Source organism: Gossypium arboreum, chromosome 9, assembly GCF_025698485.1.
Source record: "Gossypium arboreum isolate Shixiya-1 chromosome 9, ASM2569848v2, whole genome shotgun sequence".
Taxonomy (NCBI): Eukaryota; Viridiplantae; Streptophyta; class Magnoliopsida; order Malvales; family Malvaceae; genus Gossypium; species Gossypium arboreum.
The window spans coordinates 64,160,523-64,181,750 of NC_069078.1; the positions used below are offsets into that span (position 1 = coordinate 64,160,523).

A 21,228-nucleotide genomic window follows, 5' to 3' on the forward strand; every position below is an offset into this window, starting at 1 on the left:
GTTGAGTTGGACAAGTAAAATCCGTTTCATCCAACCATGACCTAATCCACTTAAATAATATTTTTTTCGGCCTAAATAAAATTTTCTTATACAATATCAACTTACAAATTGGAGAAAAAGAATTACATCAACAGAGTTTAAACCCTGATAATTGAGATCTCAACAAAAAAACCTTAACAATTTTTTTTCTCAAGCACCCATGAACAAGAACCACCAAATTCACCCATCTACCATTAAAGCTAAAGCAACTTCCTTTGGTTGTGAAAATCATTTTGGTCCCATATGTTGAGCAATGCAATCCAACAACTTGATTTCTAGGGCTTTGAATTGAGCAATTTGGGTCTCCAATTCCATTTTTTCTTTCCTTAAATTCTCGTTTTCTTCCATCAATGTTTGTTGATTCCCATTCTTCATCATCATATTATCTTCATCACCACAATTAGACTTCAAAAATGCAGTGGTTGCCTCACTTTTCTTCCTTGTTATCTCCACTAACATATGCTCATATCCTCTCTTGAATTTCTCATGCTTGAATTCCCATCTTTTTGATGATGTTTTCTTAAAACCCTGTTTCAAAATTCCCGAAGCTTTAACTCAATTAATTCATACAATCATATTTAAAAAGTAATATTTAGTTAGTCGAAAGTTAAAATTTCAATATCCGCAATTATTTACGAACTTTTGAGTTTAGTTCAATTAATTCTTATAACATGATTAAACCTATTCAAAAAGCAAACTTCTCGCTCAAGTTCAAAAGCTCACTTGATATTTGAAAGGTTTGAATAGAAAATAGGCTTAATGGTGTAAAAAGTCCTCAAAATTCATTTTAAAAAAACAATTAAGGCCCTACTCTTTTTTTTTTTTTTGCACTCAATTCAGTACTTGAACTTTCAAAATATATCAAAAAGCTCCTCAAACTTTTTCAAAAAGAAAAACAATTAAACCCTTTTGTTTTTTTTTTTTGCACTTTATGGATTAACTTTCAAAACGTATCAAAAAGGTCATTTTACTATTAACTTTAACAGTTGACCGTTAAAGTTAACTGCCTCTTATTTTTTTTAGTTAAAGTCACCCCGTGTCATCACCTCGACGTGAAATATGGCAAAAAAAATTATAAAAAATTATTAAAATTTAGTGAAAAATAAAAATTTTAAATTATTAAAAATTAGAAAAAAATATAAAAATCGTAAAAAAATAAGGACAATTAACTTTAACGATCAACTGTTAAAGTTAATGATAAAAAACCTTTTAATACATTTTGAAAGTTTAAGTACCCATAAAGTGTAAAAAAAAAAACACTATGGCTTAATTTTTTATTTTTATTTTTAACTTGAGAGTTTTTACACCTTATGCCTAAAAAAATTAGAATCTAGAAATGAATTTAAGGGAAAAAATGTCATTTAAAATATTGATAATTGGGCTACAATAGTTAAGGTCCAAAACTCAGCCTAACTTATTTTTATTTTATTTTTATATATGATGTAATTTATTCAAAATTAAATGTATAATATTTTTAAAACGGATTCACTTAAACAAGTGTAAAATTAATAAGATTTTATATCATTTTATAATTTTTATTGATATTTTAATAGTTCAAGCATTGAATTTCATGTTCTATTCATATAGATCATGTATGTTAAATTTGAAAAAGAAATTTTTAACTATTTATTTTATGTAAAAATTTTAACCGTTAAATATATATTAATATAAACAAAATTTTAGATAAATATGATAGAGACATTAGATCAATTTGAAATTTAACATGCACAACAAATACAATTATATTGATAAATTCAATTGTTAAATTATTTGTTAAAATATTAATTATAAAAAGTTATAAATAAATCCACCCTTTACTATTTTTAAATAAAAATATTAATACTTTAATACAAATATTTAAAATATGATAGGTTAATAAGTTGTTTATATTTAAAAAATATTAAACATATATAATTATTAAATATTAAACAAATAACACAAGAGAGAAATCCACCAACGCGGTTGTAAAATTTTTTTACATTATTTCATAACTTTTTCTATCATTAGTATTTTAACAATCCAACAATTGAATTTATAAATATAATTGTGATTGCATGCATATAAAATTTCTAATCAATCTAATATCTTCATCATATCGATTTAAAATTTTGTTTATATTAATATATATTTAAAATTAAAATTTTCACATAAAACAAATAGTTAAAAGAATTACTTTGTGCTAAACTTAACTTGTATGATTTATATGAATGTAACGTGATCAATCCTATATTAGTTTTATATTGGTATAAATAGATTCATTCCCAATAACATATATTAAAAAAATGGTAAACTATAAAATATTCACTTTTGTTTGCCTCAGATTAATGTTATATTTTAGTTACTTATGTTATCATTTTGTTACGAATTGGTCACTCTCCATTTAACTGTTAGGGAGGTAATTGAGCTTGACGGTAGAGTGACCACTTCGTAACAAAATAATAACGTAAGTGACTAAAACGTAATATTTCAAACATAAGTGACTAAAATATAATCTGAGGCAAACAAAAATAACTATTTTTATAGTTTACCCTTAAAAAATAAAAAATAAAAACTATCGACTTGGCTTTCATTTTCATTTTCATTTTAGTAATTCAAGTGTTGAATCAGTTGGCTGTATACGCCAAATCATGTTTACTTAAAAAATATTATGTTTAAAAAAAATTGAATTAACCAATTACAAATAGGATTAGACTTAAACAAAACTTGAGGTTCATTTCAAATAAAAAGAACTTGATGATATCAAATATAAACCCAAACCAAACCTGATCCGGTGATTGATTGGTATTGAAATTGCAATTTGCTTCCCATACTATCAAAATATGAACTCATTTGAAATCAAACCACATTTAAATAGGTAGTCAACAATAGCCATAAACATTAATTTTCTGAAACCCAACATTGTTGAAAGATCAAACGAAGCTTTTAGTGCAAAAACAGGAAAACTATTTGCATATTTAGAAAGGCTTTTAATGCAAAAATAATAATAATAATAATTGCAGGAAAAAGAAAAAAGAAAAACTCACATATGTATTAAGTTGGCGAATGAAGCTAGAAAAATTGTTGTGCTTGAAATATCTGGGCAAAGTTAAATCCGAGAAATCCGTAGGCGACCAAACTATGAATCCGTTTCCTTCATCATTCCATGAAACTATTTTCTTGTATTCTTTTTCTCCTCCTCCTCCTCCTTCTTCAGCTTCTTCTAATAAAGCATAAGTTTTCAACAAAAATGGAGCTGTGCCTTTTGTAACAAGACTCTTGCTCTTGTTATTTTGATAATTAGGATCTTCCATTTCTTTTTCTTTTCCTTTCTTTTGTTTCTTTTCAATCTCGGTAATCTATTTCCCAGAATATACATTCCTTTTATATATATAATATATCTTACTCTATACTCATGTATTCTTATTAAATTTATTAATTTTGACCCCAAAAATATTAAAATGACCCAAATTTAAAATAAATTTAAAATTCAAGATTATTTTAATTTAGATTAACTCGATTTAAAATTAATAGTTGATTATGAAATTATCAAATTAACCTAAATTTAAAATGACATAATCCATTCTAACCTCAAAATATTAAAATGATCCGAACTTAAAATAAATTTAAAATCCAAAATTATTTTAATTTAGATTAACTCGATTTGAAATTAATAGTTGATTATGAAATTACAATTTTTTAGAGGAATTCATGAGAAAATTAAATATATATTGTTTTGTGGGTCATTTACTGAAAATTATTTATCTTAGGCTATAAAATATTAAATAATATGCAGAAATTAAATCCTCCCACAAGTTGAGAGAAAAAAAATGGCAGTCAAGTCTGACTATTTCTGGAAGTTTCTTACTTCTTATTATTATTATTATTAATTGATTTACGTATGTATTTATTTTTCTGCCGTATTCTGAAAGACAATATAATTTTGTCACGTGATTTAATTCTATATATAATTTTGATAACATCCATTGAGATGTTTATAATAAATTGAAATCTTGTTTTTCTTCTTCTTTTGTCATGGAATGTTGTAGGTTGAGGTTTTGATTATTTTAGGTTTAAATTATAATTTTTTATATAGAGATAAAAATATCTTCGTAATAATATTGAAAATAATTTAAATATAGTATAAGATGGATGTTGGAGTATCTCTAAATATTATGTGTTGATTTTAATTTATTTTGGTATAGATTTAAATATTATTTCGATTATCAATTTTATTGTACTTTATAAAGATTAATTTTAACTATAGTTATTAAGATGTGTGTTATTTGTAGTTACTCGTATAAACTAATTCAAAAAGTATATGTTTCGATCACTCAAATTTAAAAAGTTACAAAATATTTCAACAATCGATATAGTAGATCAATTTCTATTAACGAGTAGAAAAACATACCAAATTGATTTGACAGTCAATATTAAAAATTAGATAAAAATGTTGTTTAGATTTTAATTTACAGATTCTACCGTTCAAAGGTATTTTATAAATAAAAAAAAAAAGTAAAAAACTTTCAATTGATACAAATAAACAAAGTTAGGAACCGGTAAAGACAAAATCATTAAATTTTTAGACCAAAATGAATAATATTTGAGGTTGACGAAGTCCTTTCGTGTGGAGGCTATTGGGTTATGTCAATTAAATGTGTGAAGAAAAGTCAAATTAGTACAAATTTCAGTTATGACTAAAATCATCCATTAAATAGAAAAATTAATGAAGATTTAATTATCCAAACCAACCTATTTTTAAGCAGATTACTGGGTTATGTCAATTATCGCAGATTTTCTATTTTTATGTGATATAAAAAATAGTCAGATAGATGGGTTTAAAAGCAACTTGTAAGCTATGGTAATATTTTCAAACCCAAGTGGTCACCATGTATAATAACTGCAACTCCCTAGCCCTTTCTTCTTCTTAACTTCTGACGTCTTGGTTTTTCTCTTTCTTCTGCATCTTTTTTTATTTTAGCTTAATACCACTTTTGGTCCTTGCATTATGACTAAATTATTATTTTGGTATTTATGCTGTTTTTTATCAGTTTAATATTTGTACTTTCATTCTATAACCCTTTTACCTTAACCCAAATTTCCTTTAAAAAATTAAATCAACTAATGACACACTGCTACAAGGGAAAAAATCACTTAAAAATCATAAAAATTTAAAACCTCAAAAATTTTAAAATTCAGAAAATTATAAAAAATCATTATATATTTTTGAAAATTATAAAAAAATAAAACTATAAGCCTGCAAAATATAAAATATTAAAAAAATAATTTTTAAGAAAATTTTAGAAAATAATGAAACTTTTTAAGAATTTGAGGGTATTTTGTATGCATGAAGATGGTAAGTAAGCCGCTGAACATGGCGTCAGTATTTGGCTTTAAATGGATGAAAGTGAATATGTACGGAAATCAAACTGGATTGGCAGCATTGACAGTCATTTCCCATATATCAAGATAGTAAGCTTTTTTCTTTTTAGAGATCATGAATATCCATATTGGCTACACATACTGCTTGCTCTTAACCCTTTCCATCATAACTTGGTATTAAAGTAGATGATTTTCAAAAGTTTGGTTTGAAAAATAAAATTGTTTTTGAAAGTTTTATGAAAAATATATATATATATATATATATTTTTTTTAATTTTAAGTGTTTATTATTATAAAAATTTTATTAATAAGTATTAAGTGATGTGATAAAATACGTTACACTTTAAAAGAGAGGTGTAGATTCAATTTTAAAATAATATTATTAAGAGGATTAGTTAGTCAAAACCACAAAAATAAACTATATAATGGGCAAGAGTTGTACAGTACAAATAAAATATAATTATTATCTAATTAATATTTTAGAAATTTATAGTAACATATAAATATAAACTTTTTTTGACAAAAAAAACCGTTTAAAAGTACTTATAATCCCTCCGTAACCTATAAATAGGAGTATAATGCACTTCAACGTACTTGAATCTACGTTTTTCTACATTGACAACAATGTTTATACCAATCGAACTCATATAAATATCTTTATATATATATATATATATATGTGAAAAATAATTATAAAAATACAGATAAATCTAAGAAATACAACAAAATATATCCATTCAAAAACGATAGCGAATGAATACGGTCCTAATAACCTTTACTAGAAGAGTCAGATAAAAAATCATATCTTAATTTGAAACTTAATTAAACTGATTCATAGACTCACTTTTTCAAAAAATAATATTAACAATTAACCTCTGATATAATAAGAAATGACTTGCATTGCTTATGTGGAGTATAAATTTGTACACCAACTTCCCGACCCACACACATTTAGTATCTCTCCAAGTTGATGGATTGGTAAAAAATCAAGAGGCAAACAAACTATACTTGAATTAGCAAGCACGGTGTTCTAACATTGTTTATTACTATATAAATTAGTGTTTCAGAAGGTACGTTCATGGCAGGGACCAGGGAAATCCTTTATTCACTCCCAAAAGCTACCAGGTTGCCTACAAAATCTTCTATTTATAGCCATTTCAACCGCCACCTTCATCAGCATAACCGACTTCCTCGTTCAAACTATTTGCCTTACGATTCGGGCAAGAGGTTGTTGGTGCAACCGAGGATGGTGGTGGTGGTGGCGGCAACTCCGATTAAAGCGGCAGCTGAAACGGCAGCGCAATGCCAGGTGAAAGCTGTGGTGACGGTGAAGTGTGGTTCCATGGAATATGTGAAAGATATGGTGTTTCGTTGGTTAGATTTGGACTCGCAGAGAGCTCAAACAGGCGTTGTTCTTCAGCTTGTTAGCACTCAAGTTGATCCAAGTAAGCATCTCTTTTCGAGAAGTTATATGAAGTTTGGTGAGATTTTTCATCTTGGTTTTATGGTTTTTACGGATGAATTGTTTTAGAGTTTGTGACTGGATTTTCTTATATTGTTGTCTTTAGAATTTGAACTCAGTATTTTTGAGATTGTATTATATTTTACTATAGTACTAAAATTACTAAGGAGAAAACTTGAATTAAAACCCTAAACATTATCGAGAGAGATCACTATAAATATCAAAAGGATTAATCTTTATAAACCATAAAATGAACACGAAATATATATTCATCATATAAAAAAATGAGTCTTCGTATGACTATTTAATTTTGGTTAATTTTATAATATTATTTTTAAAAATAAATTTATTAAATTAAAATATTTAGTGAATTCAAATAATTAACCAAGTTACTCTATGAATAGAATGTACATCACAACAATAATTGGATTTCCAAGTAAATTAAAGGAATTAAAAATAAAATATTAAAAAATTCAAATACTTAATTCACTATTATTCTTAATCAACACAAAATTCATCTTAAACTCTAAATTTTAAATTTTAAATTTAATTAAACTCTAAACTTATAAATTAGATTTGAGTTCAATTTTTATCATATCGTTATTTTTTTAATAATAATAATAATAATAATAATAATAATAATAATAATAATAATATATAATTAAAATAGCTAAGCTAATAAAAAAACTTTGAAATTTATAATTTTATTTAAAAATAGCTTTATATTTATTTATATAAATAAGCTTTTATTATACTCAAATAAGCTTTTCTTTTTTTCTTTTAAATATACTTTTATATCATTGAATTACAACTCACACATCCACAAGCAATAAAATTTGATCAAATACAAATAATATTAAAAATTATTTTTAAAGGAATAATTAATAAAATAAAATTATATCTTCAATATTTATAAATAAAAAATATTATTATACATCCACCCATATACAATTTTCTTGATTCGATTTCGTATAGAGAAAAATATTGCTGAAAACAATGAGAAAAAATCTATCAACTGACCCGTAAGTGTTACAAAAATAGTTGGATAGTGATTGCTGACCAACTCGACTACACACTAGACAATAAGTTCGCAAATTAGAGTCCGACAAACCAAACCCTATTTGGATCTAAATATGATAAAAATGTTCATACGAAATGGGTCATTCTCTCGTCCAGACAAGTTCATGTCATTTTTCTCACATGAAATATCAATAAATTTACTGACTGATCTAAAATCGAATTCACAATACTTTTGATAGTTTTTTCACAATCAACGAGACCCACAATGACGAAGGCAAAGTTAAAAATAAAATCAAAGAAACCCAGATCTTGGTCTTCTTGCATTTGATGAACTCAACAACAATTGTAATAAATGTGGTTTTCCGACAAACAAATTTATAGGATTCAGGTAGGAATTGTAAGAGAGCAATTGTAGTAGGCTGTCATGTAATATTAATCCACCATGCACGTGTACTGGTTCCCCACCATTGACATAGTTTCCTATCAACTTGCCCTCCATCTCAGTACTCTGAATTTAATGTCCAGTGAGAGATGAAAGGTTTAATAGAATTTATCATTATAAATATTAAATCAAATACTTAATTAAAGGAGAAATCACCTATTCACTTAAAATTCCAACATAAATTTCAGTGTTATGTCGAACGACCAATCTCGAAATTTTACGAAATGTTTGTTATTATTATGTTAATTTTTACAAAATTAAACAAAATATATGCAATAAAATCTTATAAAATTAGGGTTATAATGTAAGAATAGTAAAAATTTGACGTAATATTAAATAAATTAAAATTTATCATATCAAATTAGAAAGAATAAAATTTAATGTGGAAATGTACATAAATTCATAAATTAATAAAATCTTTAAGTCTTTTATGAAGATGAAATATCTAAAAAGTTGTGTTATGTATAATTTAAAGGTTGTAACCTTAATATGTCACTCTTGTAGATTAACTTTAATTTCTAGTTAATCTATCATCAATTAGAAATTAGTTATTTGAATATTTACATATACTTAGCTTTATTAAATAACTAACATTAACTGTATATCACTTTTAATTTGAACTAACATTTTATTGTAGTAAATAATATGTAATTATTCTAGTTTTATATATGTTGATGGGGGTAAAAGTATCATAGAGGCCTTTATACTAAGAGTTATATTGCATTTTGCTCCATTTACTAAAAAATTAGACAAATAAGTCTATGTACGTTAGATCAAAGAGCAAATGGGTCCTCTTGTTAAAAATTTCATCTATTTATACTGTTAAAAATTGGTCCTTATACATTAACATGAGGTACACATAGCAAGCCATGTGTAATTGTTTTGTTATTCTATTAACCACGCCAGTTTTAAACAATAGAAATAGATGAATTTTTTTTTATATAAAAAAAGAATCAATTTGCTATTTGATCTTTTTTTTTTCGCTCAATCAAAGAGTATACATAAAAACCAAAAACCAATGAAATAATCCCCTATGAAAACCAGCACCCGAAACAAAACCCTACTAAAAAGCCAAGACAATTGAACCATCAAAGATCAACACACCCCCACAATAACTCTGCCCACAAAGATAGAGCGTAACAACAAAATAAACCAACAACGATAAACTAAAACAAAATTGTTGCAACAGTAAAAAACTGAAAAACAACTAAGACAGAAACAGCAACCAGTCCCCAAAAAGAACTCACCACCAAGCCTTGTACATACCAGGCCTTCTAATGCCAGCAACCACTAGAGCAAACGCCAAATCATTACCATTTTTCTCTGCAATCGTAAAACAAACATTACCTAAACTGGCCACCTTCGAATCAATTTCCCTGAAGCAAGGAAGCAGCCCCCACGGTCTCAAGCCATTATTTTCTAACCAGCAACATACCTCTTTAGAGCCAAGTTCAATAATTAAAGAGCTTTTACCAAACCATCCAATCGCAGAAAACATTTCGAATGCAATCAAAATTGCAACCACCTCGGAAACTAAGGAGTCTTTAGCAACTATTGGACCCGAAAAAACTGCCCTAGCAACCCCATTCAGATATCTTAAAACCCCACCACACCTAGCTTCATCCTCATTCACGACCCCACATAAATTAAATTTAACCCAACCCTTTCTCGGATGACACCATAATCTGCCACCCACCCCACCTTTAAAAGCCTTATTCCAACTTCTAATCGGACAAAACCACCAAAGCTTCTCCTCCACACAAAGTTCATTATGGATAGCCCTCACCCACATCAATGCCCTCAGTTTGGATTGAAACACTAAGCCATTCATTGAAGGAGATTTTCTATCAAATACTAGCTCGTTCCTGACAAGCCAAATAGACCAACATGCCGCAGTCACTAAAATCAACCATAAACTTTTGCCTACTCCTAAATAAGAAACCTTGTTTCATAAAGAGAAGAACTCAGAAAACCCTTCTACAGGGAACCACTTGGTATCCCACCATTCGAAAATTTTCCTCCAAAACCCAATAATAAATTTGCATTGAAAAAAAAGATGCTCCACTTTTTTCGGTTCTCTATTACACCAAGGACAATTCCTCTCCAAATTGCTAAATTGCAACCCTCTTCTACTCAAGAAATCCTTAGTAGGAAGACAATCAATTGAGATCATCCATAAAAAGCTTCTCACTCTAGGAAGAACCTTCAACTTCCAAATCTCATAGCAATCACAACTAAAGACTTCCACACCCTCCTTTATTAACTCTGATAATTTTTCACCGAGAACTCCCTCTTATTATCATGGACCCATATCAATCTATCCTCCACATATGGTATCAACACCTTAATGCAAACAATTTCCTTTAACCGATTAAGCAAAGCTAGCTCCCTATCCAATAACGGGCGAATAAAAAAATCCAACCAGTTAACCTCCTTAAAACAATTTAAGAACGAATAATCTTTCACCGAACCATTCTTGATTTTTGCTAACCGAAATAGTCTTGGGAAATCTACTCTCAGAGGTCGAACACCACACCAAATGTCCTCCCAAAACAAACACTTGTTCCCCTTCCCAATCTCCCAACGAAAAGAATCAATCCCCATCCATTTTTCCACAAATAGATCTTTTGTGTTTTCCATAATGCCCTTCCAAACCACTGATATATCTCTTGTGTTACTCGTTCGAAATCTCCACTGAAGCATTGTAGAGCCATACTTCGCAGCAATAATCTTGCTTCACAACGCCTCCCTTTCCAACGTAAATCTCCAACTCCATTTGCCCAGAAGAGACTTGTTTTTAATCTTGATATCAATCACCCCAACACCTCCCTTGTTTTTAGGAAAACAAATTCGATTCCACTTTATTCTCGCCATTTTTCTACTGCACTTACGCTTCCCTATAAAAAATTCCTTCTAATTCTATTAATTTTATTGACCACTGCGGCATGCGCTTTAAAAATTGACATAAAATAAATGGGCAGCGATGATAACATAGCGTTGATAAACACAATGCGACCTGCCCAAGAAAGAGAACGACACTTCCATCCCGATAGTTTCCTCTCTACTCTAGTAATAATTTCATTCCACGAAGATATCTTCCTCGAATCAGCCCCAAGAGGAATTCCCAAATAATCAAACGGTAAAACCCCAATCTTACACCTACAAATAACCGTCATATGATACAAAAACTTTTCTTCAATATCAAAACCCACAATACAAGACTTACTAAAATTAATACTCAGGTTGAGAAAATTTTGAAGCAACAAAGAATGTGTTAGTATTTCTCACCACGTCCTTATCCGCCTTTAAAAACAAGATTGTATCGTCCGTAAATTGTAAGTGTGAGATAGACATTCCAGGAATAACATTCTTAATCCCCTCAATAATCCCCAACGCCTCCGCTTCCACCAACATTAAGTGCAAGACTTCCGTCACCAAGATGAACAGAAAAGGAGAAAGGGGATCTCCTTGTCTAAGGCCTCTGTAGAAGCTGAATTCATCAGAGACTGACCCATTAATTAACACAACAGCTCTAGCAGTTGAAACACACTCAAGCGTCCATCCAGTCCACCTCACATCGAAACCCATTTTCAATAGAACCAACTCTAAAAAGTCCTACCGTACACAGTCATAGGCCTTTGAAAAGTCCAATTTAAAAGTTAAAGAACCCCCCACAACCTTTTTCTTTATCAAATGAATAACTTCATTTGCAATTAGAATGCCATCAAAAATTTGTCTACCACTAATAAAAGCGCTTTGTGTATCACTAACCACTCCCCCAATAACTTTACGTAATCTCCTTGATAAAGTCTTCGCAACAATTTTATACAACGAACTCACCAAACATATCAGTCTGAATGCAGATATTTCAACCGGATTTTTATTTTTAGGAATCAATGCAATAAAAGACGAATTAATGCTTCTATCCAATTTTCCGGATAAGTAAAATTCCCTCATCATCTCTAACAAGTCATTTTGTACGACGTCCCAACATGTTTTTAAAAAAAATATTAAAACCATCAGGGCCTGGGGCTTTGTTCTCATCACAACTCCACACCGCTTCCTTTATTTCCTCCATGGAAAAAGGTAGCTCAAGCTTCCTAGCTTCTGATTCATTCAGCCTTCTAAAGTTCAAGACAAAATCCATTTTCCAATTCCTCAAAGGATAACTAAAGTGATAACTGAAATAATTAACCATATTTTCTTTCAACACCTTGGGATCACAATACCAAGAGTTACCAATTTTCATTCTATACACTGATTTCCTCTTAGCTTTAATTTTCATCGCCCTATGAAAAAAAGCCGTGTTAGAATCACCCTCTTTAAACCAATACATTCTTGATTTCTTCCTCCAAATTGACTCCTTAAATTTCATTGATTCCTCAATATCAAGGTTTAATCTTCGCAATTCTTTCAATTCCAATTCTGTTAACTCTCGATTTTCTCTTTCAACATTCAGACACTGAATCCTCTCTTTAATCTTATTTATCTTTTTTTTCCAACATGTTACTATTCTCCTCATTCCATTTCCTAAGAGCACCTTTTAATTTCTTCAATTTCCCCGAAATTCTACCCTTCCTACAACCCATTTCATCCCATTCTTTTCTAATTAAACTCGGGCACTCTTTGTTGCTAAACCACGCATTAAAGAACTTAAATGGTTTCAGCCCCCAATCCACAAAACCTTTAAATAATAAAATTAGAATATGATCTAAAACAGTTCTTTTAAGCCCTTACTGTTGAATATCATCGAAATGTTCCAACCATCATTCCTCCACCAGGAATCTATCCAATCTACTCTTCTTCTTCTCAGGGCCATACCAAGTAAATTTTTTCCCTATCAACGGTAAATCAACCAATTTGCAGCTATCAATGAACATCCCAAAGTCCCTTGAACCTTTCAAAAGTCCCACACAATTTCTCCTTTCATTATTATTCCTAATTGCATTAAAATCACCCTCCATAATCTAGTGACTGGGGAACTAGTTTCGGAACTCCACCATCTCCTCCCAAAAACTCCTTTGTTCAGAAAACAAGTTTGGCTTATAGACATTAATAAGAACTCCATTCCAACCTTCAGACACCCAGTTCCCTTCTAACATAATAACTCGATTACCGCGGTATTCCTTTTTCAACAAAAAAATCGATTTATCCCAAATTGTGATTAACCCCCCCGATCGTCCTAAAGCAGCCGCATATCTATAATCAAAATTGTCATCTCCCAAATCCTTCTAATAAAATCACCAGACACTATTTCTAGTTTAGACTCCTGTAAAAAACACACATCTACCCTGTGCTTACTCACTAGTCTTCTCACCATTGCAATTTTGACCTCTATACCCAAACCCCTAACATTCCAAAAAACTATCCTCATACTCACCCTAACAAAAACCTCAAAGAGACAACAACAATTAAGATCAAGCACTCAACAGTAACTAAAAACAATCACACACCTGAAGAAAACTTACGGGCTTTTAAATCCTTCATTTTCTTCTCCTCTGGTCCTCCAGACTCATGATGTCCTCTAAAACTTCTCTTTCGTCGCCCCTCACTCTTAACCCGAATTGCTTCCCTACTTCCTAAGTTTGTTTTGCGTCTCTAAGAATTACCTTTCTTCTATTGCTAATGTCCGAATCAGACAACGAAAGATTCACAATTTTCTCATCGCACCTAGGCACACCCTTGTCCTTCTCATTTCTCCTGATTTTATCCCTCTTCTGCTTTTCTTTAGAAGTTAGCACCTTGTCTTGAATCTCCCGCATAGAACAAATCTTTTTGTTGAATTGTTTTTTCTTCTTTCTGCTTCGAATAGAGTTAAGAAGGTCATCTTCAATCTCCTTATAGAAAGCCCGACCCCTAAAATCTAGAACATATGATTTAAATGAAGACAGCTGTTCCACCATCGAGTTTAAAAGCTTACCCCCACTCAGCCCAACAATATTTAAAAAACCTATATCCTCTTCAATGTTCCCCTGCCCAATTGCACTCCCACCTGGGCCTAAAACAATTGCAAGACCCATATTAACTATATCTTCACTAGCCCGATCCAAGCTTTTAACATTGCTATTACCACCAGCTTCTTCTTCCCATTGATCCCATTGCAATCTGCAACTTTATCCCCTTTTATTTAATTTCCCCGACACTTCCTGACATTCTTTATTAGAACTCCCATTTTCCATAATTACCTCCTCCGAAACGTTACAGATACCTTCCGAAAAATTTTCCGGATCCAGTTCAATCGCCGATCTCGATTCTGACACGCTTTCTTCAACCTCCTTCTGACGACTCTCCCAATTTGACATGTTAATGTTAAGATCTTCCGACCAACCCTTTTCACTAACGCTGATCGGATATCTCTTATTACCCACTTCCAGCAAGATTACTTCCTCAATTTTAGACATTTGACCAACTGAAATCAGCATTTCCATCTTCTCAAAGTTGGATGTTTTTGTGACGTTCCCCCCATCGAAACCACATTTTCCCAGATTCCAGCAATTCTTTTGAATGTTTCATAGTTCCAACAGTGCAGGGGTACCCCCGATACTTCAATCCATGTGACCCTCTCCGAAAACACAAACTCTTCAAACCAATGTGTAATACTTATGAAAAAATCCTTCAAGTATGACCAATCTTTCTGTTTTAATATACCTAATAATTCAACGTCTGGAATCTCTAAAAGAAAATAATTTCCTTGAATTCTTTTCAATCTGATTTCACCTAAACCCATCCTCACAATCCTATCCTCTAAAGTCCTCGTTTCGCAAAAAGATGCCACCTCCACCACCAAACATTTTTGCAACTTCCACAGATGTTCATCCTCTATATGATCCTGTACAACTTTTGATTGCTCCCCCTTCCTTAAACCCGTTACAGCATTCCTCCTGTAACCGCTTGTATTTTTATCCCATGTTACGTTCATCACATCGCAATCCTTTCTATTATTCTCGCCTTCCTCCCCAACCTTATTTTTTCCTTTAAAAACCCGAGTATTCCCATGTGGAGAAACCTTTCTCCATATATGCCTCCTTTCTTTGAATCTAGCTATCTTAACCCATATTTTATTTCCAAGAATCACAAAACCATTAAGTCTTGAAATTGCCCGTAGAGCATCCTTGAAATTGGAGAATCTCACAAAACCAAATCTCTTGCCACTTTTGCTTTTCTTCTTCGGGATAAAAGCATCCACCACATTTCCGTGAAAACTAAATAACGCCCATAAACCCTTCCAATGCATAGTCGCCGGAATGTTGAACACAAACACCGTAATCTGATAACCACTTCTACTCTCATCCATATCACCAAAATTTTGTATATATAAAAACTACAGATTTGCGTATTTGTGAACACATTAATAAATATGATTTGTTATTTGATCTAATATATAAGGACTAATTTTCCTTATATTATCACCGTAATTTGCTATTTGATCTAATATATAAGGACTAATTTTCCTACTTCTTGAATAAAGAGAAAAAAACGCAATCTAACTCCTACTACAAGAATCTCTATGATATTTTTATCGTGTGTTTGTAGGAATGTGAAATTTATTTTCATTTGTTTATTTTAAACTTATTTGTATTTGTGTTGATTAAAAATTTGTTTGCAATTCTTTTATGAACATATACGTAAATATGTTCCACAAATCATTAAAAATGTGTTCACGAATACTAAGCAAAACAAATCATTAATAAATATATTTTTATTTATAGACATAAAACAATAAAAAATAAAAAAGCAATAAGTACACTAGTAATAAATAAATAAACAAGAATAATATATTAATTGTATATTATATAATTCAACAATAAAACAACTTTAAATAATTTTTAATAATTTAATAAATGAGTTTATTTATAAATATGTTTTATTCGTGTTTGTTTATTTAATACTTCAAAAGCCGTGCTCATGCTAGTTCACTTAATTTGATAAACGAACACAAAGTGAATTATTTATATAGAGTCTTATATAAAATTAAAAGAATATAGTATATGAAAATATTGATAAAATTAAAATTTTATGCAAAAGTTTTATTACTTGTTGGAATCACTTCGTTGAAGGTTCTGAGAATCCAAAGCTAAGCAAGGAAGCGAAGATCTACTGGTCAATAAATCCGAAACAAAAGTTGGTAACAAACCCAGCCATGAAGTTGAATTTGTGGTAGATGCAAATTTTGGGGTACCAGGAGCCATTATAGTGACCAACAAATACAAAAAAGAGTTCTATTTGGAAAGCATCGTCGCCATTGAAGGACTACTGGTTCATTTTGCTTGCAATTCTTGGGTTCAACCACATGGTTTCCATGCTCACAAAAGGATCTTTTTTTTCAAACAAGTTTTAATTCATCTCTTTTTTTTAATTTTTCATAATTTACTCTGAACTGAATTATATTACAATTATATTAGAGTCTAACCTTTTAAAAGTTATTCACATAAGAAGTAAATTTTTACAAAAGTACTCAAATAAAAATTTTTCATGCACTTTAACTTAATTGAATCCTCATGCATTTTAACTTAATTTGTAGTAAAAGTTATATGAATCCTAACGTATTTATAACAAAACACGTGACAGTTGAATAAGATATTTAAATGAATCTTTATTTTTTAAATTTTTTATTTAATTAAACCAAATGACTCTAGAATCAATACTATGACCTATTTGACCATCGGTTCAATTTTGAAAACTTTAGTTTAATTCTTGCAATATTGTTTTGGGTTGAGCAGGTATATTTACCTAATGACACACCGATGGGGCTAAAAAGGCTTAGGGAAAAGGAATTAAAGCAATTAAGAGGCAATAGCAACGATAGTAGAACGACATCTGATAGAATTTATGAGTACGATGTTTATAATGACTTGGGTAATCTAGATAAAGGAGATGAATTTATACGACCAATTCTTAGAAGTCAAAGTCAACCCTACCCAAGCTGGTGTCGTTCCAAACGTCCTCCAATTCAGGTTCACGTCTTATTACATATGTTTATATTAATAGTACATATTGCATATATTATTGTTAATCAGTTTATTATATGTTATTTTTAAAGGTACGCTTGTGTTCTAAATATAAAAATTTCACGTACATACACGTATTGTAAAATTTAGAGTATAATTTTTTTTTTTTAAATGGTGGTTAACTGAAGATGTCGGATATTCTTAAAACACCACAGACGTGAATGTGGAATCTCCGGTAAGCAAATACATGCTGAAGTATGTACTCAGAGACGAAGCAGTCGGAGATTTGAAGGCGAAAGCGATCACCGAAGGCAAGTGGAAAGCAATGCTGAGAAGCCTAGTTCCTACACTAAAACAGAAGGTGGCCATTAACGGCAAAGCTATCAAGAGCTTTTCCGACATTACTGAACTTGTAGAAAGAGAGTCTTCCACCTTTTGAAGAAGGCGGTGATGAATGTTGGGAGAAAGGTGGTTTGCCCAAGTTGCTTAATAAGATGATCAAAGAGTGGCAAGATGTTTTCAAGTTTGACTCTCCAAAGCTCATTTCTAGTAAGCACTATATTTCCTCTCTTTAGTCTTTTTTTGGTGTAGATTCTGAACTAATTTAAAAATTAGATCAATTAATTTTAATTTGATTTGATTCTAAATGGTGATGTGAACTACCATTTAAACTAGAAACTAAACTGGAGTAATTGTCTCAACCGGTCAAATCGAGAATAGATTAGTATGTCATCTTAAATAAAGGAATTGACCGAAATTGTTAAAAACTGGAAATTGAGACAAAAAAAAAATTGTGGTTGAATTAGTTTATAATTTATAATTATTTTTTTGTTAAAATTTATGAATTTTTAATTATTTATTTAATTATTATTGGATTGACAGTCAAATCAATTACAATGTTGTTTGAACCGAAACAGTTGGACAAGAAATGGGTCGGGGTATCGGTTCGAAATAAGCCGTTAAATAGGTTGACTTAGGAGCTATGGACCGGTTAGATCAGGTAAAAAATTGATTCAATTGGGCGGTTGAATCGAATTTTTTTATTTTAAATTGTTTTTATTTTTAAAATTTGTAATGATTTATTTAATCAAACTGGTCTAACCGATTGAGTTGTGAAAACCTTGACCAATTAACCCAAGAACTAGTTATCTGATTGATTTGACCACCAATTTGATTTTTAAAACATTTATCTAGAATAGAAAAAATAAGATTTTTTTTGTATTATTGATATCCATTTTATGCTCTATATTTGAAGTTCTAGGTTGTCCCTCCCACCTCCAAGGTTTAAACTTATGTCTCCCAAGAGTGTAATATGCCTTACTACTACACTCAACAATTGTTGGTAAAAATAAGATTTTTTAACAAAAATATTTTGGATTTTTCATTATATTTTGATTTATTTCATGTTAAGTTGTTGTGATTTTAATGATGTTTAATGTCTTTTTGAATTTTTAAATTATTATCAATTTTTTAATATTTTAAAATGGTTTAACCAAAAATTAAATGTCCCAAATTAGAAATAATGTAAACAGGTAATAGAAAAATGACCTGAGTCGTTCAATGACGAATTCAAGTATCAAACTCTAATGACAAACCTCAAAATCAGTTGATCCAAAAATCATATTGAAAAATACGAATGACCGGTACAAAATGATTTAACCTAAAATGGGCTGAACTGGAAAAAACTCAAAGGTAGATTAACTTAATCCAGAATTTACCCAATTCGTTGGATTGATAAATCTATGTGTCATATCCCCTTCCATGTCTATGTATGGATGAACTGAATCTAGATGTGATGTTCTAAAACACTGCCCCAATTTTCAGGTGATATTCCATCATGTTGTTTACGAGATGATGAATTGGGACGTTTAACACTTGCAGGCATGGATCCCTTAAGCATAGAAAGGCTCAAGGTGAGGGAAGAAAAACCAACAGCCATTACATAAAAATTCAATTACAACACATAAAACAAAGAACAAAAATTGAACTATTTTTGCTGAAAATATGTGGCTTTTTTCAAGTGTTTCCACCAGTTAGCAACCTGGATCCCTCTATTTATGGTCCTCAAGATTCAGCCTTGAAAGAAGAACAAATTATATGTCACCTTAATGGGATGAGTGTACAACAGGTATGGCAAAATGAAGCTTCACTCTACTTGTTTGATTAAATTCCCAAAAGAATTTTTGTGAGCTTTAAACTTGGGTGTTCATGTTTTGATTCGATAATTAAGTATGGGATTATGTTAGTTCTAATGGTATGTTTTCAGGCAATAGAAGAGAATAAATTGTTTATTTTGGATTATCATGATGTTTACCTTCCATTTCTCGACCGCATAAACGCTCATCCAACAAAAAAAGCATATGCAACTCGAACGATCTTTGTCTTGACCGATATGGGATCATTAAAGCCAATTGCTATTGAGCTCAGTTTGCCAGAGAAGAACCGGAATTGACCACCGAAGCGTGTCGTCACTCCTCCTGTTGATGCCACTACTAATTCATCACTGGTATATTTGCAAATCTTATTTAGCCCTCCCATATATCATCAAAAAGACTGAAACTGGATGATGAATCAAGGAATTGATGGCTGCACAGGTTGAGGACTCATGCATGCCTTGAACCTTTTATCATAGCGGCGCATCGGCAACTTAGCATAATGCATCGATTTACAAACTTCTTCATCATCACATGCGATACACGATGGATGTAAACGCACAGGGTCGACAGCTTCTCCTTAATGCTGGAGGAATTGTCGAGTCCCACTTCTTCACTGCAGCACGTTCAATGGAGGTTTCTGCTTCTGTGTATCAAAATTGGTGGCGCTTTGACATGGAAAGCCTTCCTGCAGACTTGATTCAAAGGTGAAAACCTTAACCGTCCTCGTTGTCTTGCATTTCATGTTGGTTCTCATTCAACTCGAATCTCATTTCTGTTTAGAGGAATGGCAGTACAAGATGCAACCGAGCCACATGGACTTAAACTACTCATCGAAGACTATCCATACGCAACAGACGGCTTACTGATATTGTCTGCGATCGAGCAACTAGTTCAAGCCTACGTACACTACTACTACCCAGAAGCAAATATCATTGAATCAGACTCAGAACTCAATGCATGGTACCATGAATCCATCAACATAGGCCATGCAGATATTCAATGCCAGCTGGTGGCTGAAACTCTCGACTCCAAACAATCTTATCTCCATCCTCAGCACCATTATCTGGCTTGCATCAGCACACCATGCGGCGGTGAACTTCGGGATGTACCCTTATGATGGGTATTTCCCAGTACGGCGACCATTTATGCGACGACTAGTCCCAAACGAACATGACCCCGACTACACAACTTTCCTCGCGGATCCAGAGGGATATTTCCTAGCATCATTGCCATGTTTAGATCAAATGTTGCACTATATATCTGTTCTTCACATACTATCCACACTTTCAGCCGATGAAGAGTATTTGGGAGATAGAAAAGACCTTTCAACGAGACCCTGAAATTGTTGAAGCATTCTACAAATTTTCCATGGAAATGAAGAAGATAGGGAAAGAGATTGAAAAAAGAAATGGTGACCCAAATCTTAGGAATAGATGTGGGGCTGGGATTTCACCATATGAGCTACTTTTGCCATCATCAGGACCTGGAGTTACTTGCAGAGGTGTGCCTAACAGTGTCTCAATTTGAAGGTAAAAAAAAATCTATTTTATTCATTTTTAGTTAATGTTTATGAGTTTTACTTGGCAAACATTCAACATTTATGAAATCAATAGCAAGCAAATTGAATTGTACTTAGCCAATCTATGTTTTGGGGTTAAATTCTGCCATTAGTCCCTATATTTTATGAAAGTTATGGATTTAGTCCCTGCACTTTAATTTGATCAGTCAATTTTAGTCTCGGAAATTTTAGACTTGACTCAAACAGTAACAGTTAAAATTCACTTGATTAAATTCAGTTACTAG

General features: G+C 31.1%; 1 protein-coding gene and 1 pseudogene across 1 annotated transcript; one reads left to right on the plus strand and one right to left on the minus strand.

Moving 5' to 3' along the window:
• Positions 1–24: 24 nt before the first annotated feature.
• On the minus strand, positions 25–3,377 carry LOC108456460 (heat stress transcription factor B-2a-like). The gene is made up of 2 exons (XM_017755032.2): positions 3,063–3,377; positions 25–567 (listed from the first exon to the last, which is right to left on the minus strand). The coding sequence occupies exons 1-2, from the start codon at positions 3,327–3,329 to the stop codon at positions 268–270; spliced, it is 567 nt and encodes a 188-aa protein (XP_017610521.1). The 5' UTR covers positions 3,330–3,377; the 3' UTR covers positions 25–267.
• A 12,596-nt stretch (positions 3,378–15,973) lies between these two features.
• On the plus strand, positions 15,974–21,114 carry LOC108455099 (linoleate 13S-lipoxygenase 3-1, chloroplastic-like; annotated as a pseudogene).
• Positions 21,115–21,228: the final 114 nt, after the last annotated feature.

What these genes read in the sequence shown, in the direction of transcription:
- LOC108456460 (XM_017755032.2), bottom strand. Translation starts at nt 3,329, where the DNA reads ATGGAAGATCCTAATTATCAAAATAACAAGAGCAAGAGTCTTGTTACA. An exon ending in TTCGCCAACTTAATACATAT is followed by an intron (nt 568 to 3,062) that starts GTGAGTTTTTCT and finishes ATTTTGAAACAG; the next exon opens with GGTTTTAAGAAAACATCATC.